At 42.6% G+C, this 12,793-nt stretch overlaps 1 protein-coding gene across 2 annotated transcripts; it reads right to left on the reverse strand.

Annotated features, from left to right (window-relative positions):
* Positions 1–3,161: 3,161 nt before the first annotated feature.
* On the reverse strand, positions 3,162–12,779 carry GTF2H3 (general transcription factor IIH subunit 3). Of its 2 annotated transcripts, XM_063315915.1 has the most exons (13): positions 12,698–12,779; positions 12,098–12,177; positions 11,123–11,229; positions 9,866–10,020; positions 9,088–9,150; positions 8,177–8,206; positions 7,701–7,729; positions 7,532–7,606; positions 7,361–7,414; positions 6,601–6,669; positions 6,195–6,330; positions 6,066–6,102; positions 3,162–4,507 (listed from the first exon to the last, which is right to left on the reverse strand). In XM_063315915.1, exons 1-13 carry the CDS (start codon positions 12,705–12,707, stop codon positions 4,438–4,440), a joined length of 915 nt encoding a protein of 304 aa, XP_063171985.1. In that variant the 5' UTR covers positions 12,708–12,779; the 3' UTR covers positions 3,162–4,437. The 2 variants fall into 2 exon arrangements, with proteins under 2 accessions (XP_063171985.1, XP_063171986.1); XM_063315916.1 differs by lacking the exon at positions 12,698–12,779 and having other exon boundaries at positions 12,170–12,236.
* Between the last annotated feature and the right edge of the window lie 14 nt (positions 12,780–12,793).

The raw sequence follows: 12,793 nt of genomic DNA on the forward strand, positions 1-12,793 counted from the left end.
GCCTTCAGCCAGTAAACCAGGATATTCTCTTGCCCACGCCCTGAACTGAAAGCCAGATCTTTTGCTCATCGGCCAGCGGATCATTCCGAGCCAAGCCATTCCAAGAGAAGTATCAATTTTCTACCCCATTCCAAGATTTTAGCACCGTGGAACTTTGGTAGTGCAATTACAGCGGAGCAATCAAGGAGAGATGGCCACAGATGGTGATCCCAAAATCTCTTTGATGTTTTTATATAAGAATGATTCTTTCTACTCCCTTTGCCTTGCAGATCTGCTGACAGCACCTCAGCAAGTGAAGAACAGGATTATTAAGGAGCAGAAGGAGTTAGCGATGGTAAGATGACCCATTTCGCTGTCCTTCCAGGGTTCCAAAGACTGAACCTGCCACTTTTGGCCTGCAACGCATGCGTGTGAAGTACCCAGCACATTATTTATTTATTCCATTTATATACCAACGTTGGCCTAAAGAGCTTAAGTCATATACATTTTAACCTCCCAACCATGCAAGTTAGGCTGAGATGAGAGAAAATAAATCAAGTCAGTGATTAAATGAAGACACGAATGCGGGTGTTGCTGCTTCTGTAGTCCTCTGCCCTAATCTGTGTGCCACACACTGGCTAGCTGGTGGCAACAGATTTGAGGCTGGCAGAATTCTGTTAACCTTTTTCAAAAACCAGAGATCAGCCAACAACAGCTGGCAAAACGTGGTGACTCAGAACTGGGCCATCTTCATTCCTCGGGCTGTAAGACAGAATTCCTCCACTTCATGGATTTTAAACCATCTTGTTTAGCTTTTTGTACCCCCATAAAAGTATATTTCTTGCTGCTATGGCTTGTGAAAACTGGGAGTGAAAAAGTTGTGCCAAGATACCACAAAGCAATCCAGCAGTCTATCTCTATTTACATCTCACGCTAAACATCTTTATGTCTTTTTTAATCGACAGGAATACCTACAGCCTCTGACTTCTTGACGTCTAGATCACAACAGTCAACATGTTATTTTCCATGGAATAGGAGAAAGCTCCTTGGTTGATTGCAATTCTCCCTCTTTCCTTCTTCCACAGATGGTGAAGAAACTGGAACAGCAGAAACAGAGCCGACTGCGAGAACTTGAGGAGAAGAAAAGACAGTTTTGCCTGCTGATGATCAAGAGATTGGCACCAAGGGTGACATTCAGGACAGGATCATCCATGGCCACAGAAAGGGATTCCAGGAGACCGCGGTCCGGTGTTCAGGCTTCTCCTCTGCATTCTAGTAAGAACAGCTGGAGGAACCTAGACCCCAGGCTGCGTGCCAGATCAGAGACCACCTTCTTCACCACTGCTGGCCGAATGCTTCCTGCATCGTGTTCCCCAAAACTTGCCCAAGTAAGTTTTGCCCTTGGAAACCACTGGAGCTTTAACAGGTTACTGTTTAAAAGAAGTAAGGCTGAGTTCACTCATTGACCTTAGCCATAACCTTGCTTGTTGGTTTGGCACTTAGTTGTGTTTGGTGACGCCACCAACTGTGGTTTGTAAACCACAATTTATAAATTGGTGTGCTCTGTAACTGATTCAGCAGGCCAGTGTTTTTCAACCGTGGCAACTTTAAGATGGGTGGACTTCAACTCCCAGAATTCCCCAGCCAGCGAGGGTGGACTTCATGATGGCTGGGGAATTCTGGGAGTTGAAGTCCACCCATCTTAACGTTGGCAAGGTTGAGAAACTCTGCAGTAGGTCATACAGTATTAACAGAAACCATGAAACAGCAGTAAAGAGATGCTGGGTTCATACAACTCATAAAGTCCAAACTCAACAAGCTCTATTACGATGTGGGAAGTCAGGAACAGTGCAATCCTATGCATGTTTACTCTGAAGGAAAGGCAGATTTAGCTCAATGAAATGTACTTCCAAATAGTTACATGGAGATTGCCATCTAAGTCATCCAGAAAGCATAGATGATTAGAGAGGCTTCTAACATGCTGGCTAGATTCAACAACATGCTTAAGCAGGCCTGTTAAAAACCCAGCAGCTCCATTTACACAACTGGCAAACTTGGTTATTTTTTCAGCTGGGTAGCTTTGGGGTGGGGAGATGTGTAGCACCTTTGAACACAGTCCATTCAATGTACTGTGCAATCCAGAAAATGGGGTGAACTCAGGAAGCAGGTCAGGTATGTTGTGCAAACTGTGTTCTTCTTAACCAACAGACCCCCAGCTGTTACTCCCCAGACATTCTACCAACCAAAAGGGAAAAATCTCTGCAAAGCAAGAATTTGCAGTCAAGAACCAAGAACCAGCCCACCTCTCCTTGGTCACACAATGCTGTCCAGAAAGGAATTAAGATTTGAAATTGAAAACTAAACCCCAGGTGCTGAGCCTCGAGTGGCAACACATTTTGCAAGGCCAGCTGAAAGCTGAGTTAGCAATATATATACTGTAATTCTATTAGCAACACACAGAGACAGTGAGAGATCAGGTCAAAAGAGAGCAAATCAAGAAGATGCTCCTACTAAACAGAACGATAATGCTAGTTGGTCAAGAGCTATTAGCCTAATGTCTACCACGGAATTTGTAGCAAGCAAGAAAGGAGGATTTTGTAACTAGGAAACAGGTTGAATGGTTTCTCTTTTCAGATCATTAATGAATTAAAAAAAAACTTCACCGGTGCAAGGCACAGCAGCTATTCTTGACCGGGGCTGTTTTTTTACAAGTTACTCTTCTTGGACCAATTTTCCAGTTCCGAGCTCATGTATTTATTACTGATCTACGATGATGGCTAAAGACACTTGAAATCCAGGATTTGGACAGACCGAGAAAATTTGAGAAATGGAAAAGGCAGTTTGATCTACGCATGATAAAGAAATTAGTCCTGAGAATGATGGTCGGTAAGGGCCACCCTTGTCACCCAAAGACTGCAAAAGTCTTCTTCAGAGCAAGTCCCTTTCACACTAAACCTGGAATAACCTGGCTAATTTTTGAAGCTACTTTGTCATTTGTACATCAACCACTTGATCTTGGTCTTCTTTTCATAATGACTAAAAATAGTGAATCAAATTAACTAATTACAAAACCGACTTGAACAATCAGCCTCTTTTTCCTGGCATTTACTGAATGTTAATGAATTTTATGAACATATGATCTGCGGTTGAGTTAGATTTCATAAAGAATAGTGTGCTGAAAGTTTTTCTGTCTTCTTAGAAATGTTTATTAAGGAGCAATGGAAAAGACTGTTAAACAATAACAGCATCCAACTAGCCAACAGTAAAATGTTTTGTATAAAACAAGTATCTCAATAAGTTAAACAAATCAAATTGTTTCTAGGAAGTAAGCGAGTATATAAGAGAGTAAATCTTTATATTTTGGTTCAAAAAAGAGTCACAATACTTAAAGGATGGAATGAATGGTGGTTTGGCTGTGTCGACATTAATGCTAAAGAGATATGCCAATGGAGAGAGAATAAATCACGTGTTAAAGTTGCTTGTGTGTAAACCAAGATGAAAGATGAACTCTTGCCTCTTCTCAAACCAGCCAACCTGCTTTCAGCAGATTTGCCTACATGGAAAACATTATTACTGAGATCTTCACTATCCATAAAAGAGAAGCCTGCAGGCAATTTTTACTACCAAAAGTATTGAGGAGTCTTGAGAATCCCATTGGAATCAGCTTTGTTGGTTTGGGTTAACATAAATCTTGCCAAAACAAGAAACTGAGAGACACTTAAAACAGATGCAGTCACTGTCGTCAAAAAAGGGAAATCTTTTAGACCTGAACCATATCAAAAAATGTAGCTTACAGCAATTCTGACCCTAACGCTTCTCTAAATCAGAGAGTTTCTCTGTGAATCCCAAAGAGCTTCTGCAGGACCAGCCCAGGAGCCCTGAAATTTTAGACCTTTTTAATAATTTATTTTATTTTATTCATTTTCTATCCTGCCTTTATTATTTTTATAATAACTCAAGGTGGCAAACATACCTAATACTCCTTCCTCCTCCTATTTTCCCCACAACAGCAACCCTGTGAGGTGGGTTGAGCTGAGAGGGAGTGACTGGCCCAAGGCCACCCAGCCAGCTTTCATGCCTCAGGCAGGACTAGAACTCACAAACTCCTGGTTAAATAAAAGGAGCTTTGTTTGGAACTAAGGTGTCAAATCACTTTGATTTCTCTATGTATGATACATGAGATGAGTTTTACATACCATCTTTGCTTTGTTTATTTCCTCCTCCTCCTCTGATTTCAGGTGTTGGTTCAAACCAGTGGCAGATGAAACACCATGATTTTATAACACTTTAGAACAGAAACAGTGTTCTGGACAATTTATGGACTGGTTTGCAATATGTAGCCCTTTGTTGATCGTGTCAATATACATTTCGGTTTCTGGCACCCCAGTTTTGTAGCTTTAAAGTTACAATCCAGGATCCAGGATTCCATGCAGAAGGCAACAGAGATGGATGATGTTGCTACACAGCCATTTTCAGTTTCTTTTTCTTTGATTTCATGACAGCCGGCAGCGAAATCTTGAAAGCGGTCCTGGAATAAATTTGAATAGTCAGAAAAAGTGACTCTCAACAAGGGCTTGATGTATTCTGTCTGCCCCAACAAGCAATAAAAGTTAAGCGTTTAGGAACTGCTAAGGTAACACTATAAAAATTGACCCAACTAAGCTACATTAGCATATATTTGTATATTTCTACATAGACAAAACTTACAAAAGCACATTGTTGTTTATTCGTTTAGTCGCTTCCGACTCTTCATGACTTCGTGGACAAGCCCACGCCAGAGCTTCCTGTCACTCGTCAACACCCCCAGCTCCCCCAGGGACGAGTCCGTCACCTCTAGAATATCATCCATCCACCTTGCCCTTGGTCGGCCCCTCTTCCTTTTGCCTTCCACTCTCCCTAGCATCAGCACCTTCTCCAGGGTGTCCTGTCTTCTCATTATGTGGCCAAAGTATTTCAGTTTTGCCTTTAATATCATTCCCTCAAGTGAGCAGTCCGGCTTTATTTCCTGGAGGATGGACTGGTTTGATCTTCTTGCAGTCCAAGGCACTCTCAGCATTTTCCTCCAACACCACAGTTCAAAAGCATCGATCTTCCTTCTCCCAGCCTTCCTTATGGTCCAGCTCTCGCAGCCATATGTTACTACGGGGAACACCATTGCTTTAACTATGCGGACCTTTGTTGTCAGTGTGATGTCTCTGCTCTTGACTATTTGATCGAGATTTGTCATTGCTCTTCTCCCAAGGATTAAGCGTCTTCTATTTCCTGACTGCAGTCAGCATCTGCAGTAATCTTCGCACCTAGAAATACAAAGTCTTTCACTGCTTCTACATTTTCTCCCTCTATTTGCCAGTTATCAATCAAGCTGGTTGCCATAATCTTGGTTTTTTTGAGGTTTAGCTGCAAACCAGCTTTTGCACTTTCTTCTTTCACCTTCATCATAAGGCTCCTCAGTTCCTCTTCGCTTTCAGCCATCAAAGTGGTATCATCTGCATATCTGAGATTGTTAATGTTTCTTCCAGAGATTTTAACTCCAGCCTTGGATTCCTCAAGCCCAGCTTGTCGCATGATGTGTTCTGCATACAAGTAGAATAGGTAGGGTGAGAGTATACAGCCCTGCCGTACTCCTTTCCCAATCTTAAACCAGTCCGTTGTTCCATGGTCTGTTCTTACTGTTGCTACCTGGTTATTATACAGATTCTTCAGGAGGCAGACAAGATGACTCGGTATCCCCATACCGCTACGAACTTGCCACAATTTGTTATGGTCCACACAGTCAAAGGCTTTAGAATAGTCAATAAAACAGAAATAAATGTTTTTCTGAAACTCCCTGGCTTTTTCCATTATCCAGCGGAATAATAGGAATAAAAGGGAAGGGAAGATGTAGACACAAGGGTTGGTAAAATCAAGGGCCAAGAAAGAACAGGAAAAGGCAGTGAATTGGGGTGAAGATTTCAGTATTTCTCCACATACAGTCTATATATTTTTGTATCTCTCTGCTCAGGAGAACCTAGCTTTCATTTTGAAACAGCAATCTCAGAACAGGCAGTATTTGATCAATTACAAAAGGATTTCTCAAGGATACTCACTCACAAGTGGTGCAAATTGGACTGAAGTTGCAGAATACTGTAAAGAAAAAAAGAACACAATCAGAACAGCTGCCTTAAGATCACAGAGATCAAGCCAAAGCCTGAGAAAGCTGTTCGGTAAAACCTCACTTGACAAACACACAGAGCAGACATAACCAATTTCAATGAGATTTCTGTGGCAGAAGCAGGCAGCACGGTAGTCAACGTGAACAGAGGGTGGAAGGATCAGCTGGGATCTCTGTTCTTGATCAGGCAGATAAACCCACTGTAATTTTTAAAAAAAGGATACTATTACTTAAGGCGAAGCTTTGTAGGAGGAGAATCATGTTATACTTTATGGTAGTCAAAAATCAAGAGGAGTCTGGTAGCTCCTCTTCTGACTAACAAAGTTTATTAAAAGGCATCAGATTTTTTTTTTTTTACTACAATGCAGTTTAAACCTGACATTAAGGTTTTGGCAGAATTGACACAGGCTGCTTAACCCAACAGGCGAAGCCAGAGCAGATTTCCAAGTGGCTAGAAAAACAGAACTCACCAGCAAATACTGCAGAAGAGAGGGCTTGTAGGGAATTTTCAAGTAGATACCGCCAGTGATATCACACGCCTAGAAAGCATGATATTATCCTTTTTTTTTAGCAGCAAACAGCACCCCCATCAAAGACCAGAATTATACCCGGAGCTCAGTGGTGGAGCATCTGCTTAGCCTGCAGAACGTCCACAGCTGTGATGGAATAAACCCTGGAAATGCAGAGGTGGGAGCAAAACTCTTAAAGAAGAAACTTGGACCATAAGGGAAAAGATTCTTGGGGAAAGGGAAGTGTGAGACAAAGGCTTGGAGTTACTCTGCCTTAGTTACACTAGGTGTAAGTTGATCTGGAGAACTGCCCTTTCAAAATTCTGTTACATTACCCAACAAGCAATAAAGGTTTTTCTAGAAATCCAAGCGGTTCTTACTTCCTTACTTTGCCAGGCCTCTATCAGAAAGAGTTGGGAAAGAATCTTATCTGAACATTCAGCCAGAGCTGACCAGATTTAGGTAGCCTGATGCTCTGCAGATGTTTTGACAACAGTCCTGTTCTTGCCAATGGCCAGGCTGGCTACAGTCGATAGATGCAGAGTCCACCCCTTCTGGAGGGCATCAAGGTGCCTTCCCACAGTGTAAACCATAGCTTTTCCAGGGCACAGATGGCATCATCAAGCAAGCTAATCTTGTGATCTAAGCCGCCGCTCACACACAGCTTCCTGTATGTCCACAAGAACTGATGGATGAGCAAGAATAAAAATGAACGCCGTACCTGCTGCAAAAGTCCTGAATCAGAGTCCAACACGCAGGCGTCAATCAAAATATTCTGGGAAAAAAAAAAGAAGGGAAAATCAGGTTCATCCAAAGAGAAAGCAGTATTAATGCAAGTAAGGGGCTGATGGATCTTTTATTGCAGATCTTGTAATAAAACTCTGGTCGTTACCCGTTTCTGGGCTGCAAAGATCACATTCATGAAGTTCATATATTGCAATGCACTATCTTCGGCAGCTTTTACGACCTGGAAAAGAAATGGGAATTTCTTGATTTAGGTCCTGTACTTAGCAGAGTCTATTTGGCTTCAACATATGTAAGGAAATTTTCTAAAATCTTACCAAAATCCTGGACTTTATTTCCTGGCTGGCTGCATATTGAACAGGAAGTGAAAAAGAGACAGAAAGGATGATTGGCAGACCTTGAGGTATTTTTTTACGTCACAAGTTTTACAGTGATGGGACCGCTTCATAGATAATATAGTTTATTCCTGAATTACTATGATATCTAAACCTGCCCCTTGGGGCTCATATGTAAACCAGGCTGCAATGGCTTGTTCATTAAACCATGATTTAAATCCTATTTTACTGCCACCACTGAATGCAAATTTGCACCTAGCTAAAATATGGGTCCTCTATGCATAGGAAACAAATGTAGGGATTGAGTCAAAACCTGACACGGCACAAACACTGAATTCAGAATAAAGCTGAAATAACAACATGTGGAACAACCCTATGCACCATATAGCAATTTTCCCTCTATTTCTTTAGCTATACAAACCCTTAACTGCAGTTTTCAAAAATATCGGACAACGTACCTTTACTCTCTTTTGTCATCCTGTGAATATCTGAAGCACAGGAAATTCAGGAATCATTTGAAAAATATTTTACTTGGCACAACCAAGTACAATGTGATGAAAATATCGCTATAGCAGGATGATTTGAACCTGTGTACAGGTAGTCCTTGGCTTATGACCATTCATTTAGCAGCCATCCCAAGTTATGACATTAAAAAAAGTGACTTTTGACTGGTCCTCACACTTACGACCATCGCAGTGTCCCCACAGTCACGTGATCAAAATTCGGGTGCTTGGCAACTGGCATGTATCTACAACGGTTGCAGCATCCCGGGGTCATGTGATTGCCATTTCCAACCTTCCCAGCTGGCTTCCAACAAGCAAAATCAATGGGGAACCGCTTGACTGACTTAACAATCGCGGCAAAAAAGGTTGTAAAATCAGGCATGACTCACTTAACAACCAGCTTGCTTAGCAACAGAAGATCTGGTCCCAATTGTGGTTGTAAGTTGAGGACTGCCTGTACTTTATGAATGCACTGCTTGACCTCACAGAGGAGCCACGAACAGTTTCAAAAAGAATAAAAACAGTCCTACATAAAACAATAGTCATAAAATCAGCAATTCTTAAAAACCAATACAAATCGCTAGGTGACCTTGGGCCAGTCCCTCTCTCTCAGCCCAACCCACCTCACAGGGTTGTTGTTGTAGGGAAAATAGGAGGAGGAAGGAGCATTAGGTATCTTCGCTGCCTTGAGTTATTTATAAAAATAATAAAGGCGGGATGGATGGATGGATGGATAGAGGGTTGAGAAGGCAGGGTGGTCTGAGCCATGCAGTTGCTATGGCAACCCTTAACTTCCCGAGCCTCAGCACGGGCACATACGCAAATGCAACGTCATTTCTGAGAAGTGTTAATTTTGAAAAGGATACAGCAAAGTGCTTTAGCAAGAGATCCAGCCAGCAGTGTTTCTGTCTGCTGCCCCTTTACTTCAGCTACAGTCAAAAAGGAAAAAAAGAAAATAGCATATTCTTCACTCGTCCCAAATTGCACAAAGTAATGTCTACACTGACAACTGTTACTGTGTGTTGGGAATTAGGTAAAGGTAAAGGTTTCCCTTGACGTAAAGTCCAGTCGTGTCCAACTCTAGGGGGCGGTGCTCATCTCTGTTTCTAAGCCTTAGAGCCGGCGTTGTCCGTAGACACTTCCGTGGTCATGTGGCTGGCATGACTACACAGAACACCGTTACCTGCCCGCCGAAGCGGTGCTTATTAATCTACTCACATTTGCATGTTTTCAAACTGCTAGGTGAGCAGGAGCTGGGATTAACAGCGGGAGCTCACCCCGCCGCGTGGTTTCAAACCGCCGACCTTCCAATCGGCAGCTCAGCGGTTTAACCCGCAGCGCCACCGTGTCCCCTGTGTGTTGGGAATTACTGGTGTACAAAAGGATCAGAGCTGACATGTCTGTCTGTCTGTCCAAGAATCCCATTATAGAACCCTTTGAAAAATCCTGCTATGCTAAGCGTTTTCAGACCAAGACTTCAAGCGTCCACACTTTCATGCAAGTCAAACCAACTATGATTTAATAATATAATACTACATTTTGGGAAGTCAGACCCAAGGAGTTTTATATGCCTAATATTTTTGGTGGGAAAAATGGAACTCAGAAACACTGAAGCTAGGCAACGGATCCACTGGCTTATCTTACTATTGGTCATCAGCTCCTTTATCTCCTCTGCAATGGTTTCATTTATGGTGGTTAATAATTCATATTTTCCGTCCTTGCTGCCAGAAATATTCGATTCTCCAGATTCTCCAAAGAGATCGAGAGATGCCCAGTGTTTTCCAGGGTACAGGAAACGGCTGAGAGAAGTGAAGGTAAAGCTTTGTTAACCCTTCAGGAATTCAGTCACTGCAAACTACCACAAAATATCCATTACTTTCCATTTCACGGAGAACACCGTGCCTGGTGCAAAGGTCCTGAATCAGAGTCATAATACCCATTAGTTTCTTCCTATTTGGTTTTGTACTACATTTCAGTTTTTATCTGTTGCAGAATTCTTATCTAAGCATCAGGAGCGCATCTTTCAACCAAAACAGCTCCTAGAGCAGTAGATGAAGAGGAGAGAGCCTATCCATAGGCTCGCAGTGTAATAATACCTTCCCTGTTTTGAATCATGATTTGTATCAAGGCAGAAACAGAGCAGCTGCTCAGACAGGATAGAGCTCCGAGAAGCTGGTCTTTGAATACCAGTCAGAGCGCACCCTTGCCTCTTTCAACAAGAGTTTGATGGAATGGCTGCTACCTTCACACTACAAAGCAGGTTCGATCATGCATTTGTTCATCTACGGCAAGCCGCCACAATCTTTTAGGTGAGCACCAAAAGGGAACAAATGTCCTTAATCCCCATTTACCAGGACACTCTTTCTAATAAGTGGACGTCTCTGAAAAGTTCAGAAGCAAAGCAAGAATACTATCTATTCTAACATTGCTCAGATACAATCAGGAACAAGGAATGTCGGTGGGCCCCAACCGTGTTGGCCTTCTGGAAGGGCTTGAAGACCTGGCTATCTACCCGGGCCTGGGGACCCAAGTGTGTGAAGGGACCCTTTCCTGGCTATGTTGACACCGATGGATTATAATATCTCTTGTCTGCTATTTATATTTAATTTCCTTTTTGTACTGCATTTAACTGCTTTAATTGGTTTTATGATTGTTTGCCACCCAGAGCCACTGGTTTGAGATGGGCAGATATGCAAACTGAATAAATAAATAAATCACTGCATTTGAATTACACTTGCTCTCCCTGCAACCTTAATTACTCCTTCTCATTTAGTGCCTGATAATTCCAAAAACTGTAACAGCCTTTCCCAAACGGATGCTTTCCAGATGCGATGGACAAGAGCACCCATCACTTTCCCTTTGCACAAGCAACAGCTACAATAATCCAAACTGCCAGAATACCTTTCTTGTATATGACTGGCTATCACAGCAAGTTTGTTGTTGCGGTTCATAAATAAGTGTGAGTTTCCCAACACCATGGCTGCATCGAGGCATTTTGATAATGTAAGCTGTGAGGAGAAAGGGAAATATTATTTAAAACCCAGAAACTACCAAATTAGAACCAAACATCCATAAATATTTCTTCAAGCCATGTTTATCAAAAAGAAGAGCATTATAAATGATTTCTTAAAAGGAGAAAATCTGCACTACATGAATAAGAGCTTCCAGAAGAAATGTGGTATTTCAAAATAATGAAACATACTATTCATAAGGGTGGCTCTTAGTGAGATGGGTGGTGATGAAATATGAAATAGAAATAAATAAATAGAAATAAATAAATAAATAAATATTAAACAGAAGAGCTGTATGAATCGCAATGCAACCATCTATATCATAATACACTGTCTAGATATAGAGATAGAGATAGAGATATGCATGCTCTTACTAGGTACTAAGCCTCACTAAAGCATTATCAGCTCCTGATTTGGGGGGAAAGAAAATTCAGACATTGCTTAAAAAAATTAGTTCCTACTTGCATCATCAGGCAGAAAGAGAAGACTACACACCTGTCCCTTCTACCATGGCTTGTTTACTTCCTCAGAAAGTGTAGAATCAGGAAATAGATCAAGAATGGGATGAACTACACTTAATTAAGTTGTTCAGAGAGACCACAGACTTGGCAGACAGCTGACAGTGCTGACTTTCAATAGTAACCATACCCTGCCCTCTTAAGTTCGTTGCCCATCCACCCCTTCCCCAGTTCACTTAGAAATCAACTCTCTGGATTTTTGTGAAATGTATTTCCAAACAAGCCAGTAACCCCCTTGACTGGAAGCTCTTTTGAGAAGTACAAACCCACATTTCTTAAAATCAGGCTGAAGAATTCAGATATAATAAACCGAAAACAGGCCAAACGGTACGACAGGGAGGTGTTACCTCTGAGCCCAACAATGCTTGCTTCCCCCACCAGATGGGGTTAGTGTCGATGACGACGACCAGGAGATTCACCTCATCGTCTAGAAAAGAAGTTAAAGCACGGAATTCAGGAGGGGAGACTGTGTCTGCCACCCGTTTCTTCATTTCATAGAGAGGCAAATATCTCAAGCAGCTGCTGCTGCTGCAGCAATCCAGAGGCTGAAAGCCACCACTCCCAGCCATTCTGAAGACTGGCTGTTGTCCCCCCAGCCGGCCTTCAGCAGCCAGTCAACGCGCTCCTGCTTCAACTAAAGCGCCACCTGAAGCCTCCTCTCCCCGGTGAGGCCGCCCTCATCATGTGCATCTTGTGGCAGTGAGTCCCGCCAGCCACGTGCGAATCAAAAGGCTCGTTCCTTTATTCCCTAAATTATATTTGCATTGAAAGGAGTCCGGGTGGGGTGAAAACACTCTGCACATGCTCAGAGGCAGCCGCGCTTCAGAATATAATCCAGTCACCCACCGAAGACCTCAGAGGCCTGAGACTCGCCCCGGAGGCGGAAAAGGCGGGAGGACGTCAATCCAAATCCGAATTTAAATCCAGAATTCGGACCTCAAACTCACCCCCGCTCATAGCGCTTCAGCAGAACGCTCCGGTCGCCTGAAAGTGACGTCACGAGCGCTCGGGCGCACTCGGTGGCGCCACCCGCCCAGCTCCTT

The sequence above is a fragment of the Candoia aspera genome, chromosome 15, assembly GCF_035149785.1.
Source record: "Candoia aspera isolate rCanAsp1 chromosome 15, rCanAsp1.hap2, whole genome shotgun sequence".
In the NCBI taxonomy this organism is placed as follows: domain Eukaryota; kingdom Metazoa; phylum Chordata; class Lepidosauria; order Squamata; family Boidae; genus Candoia; species Candoia aspera.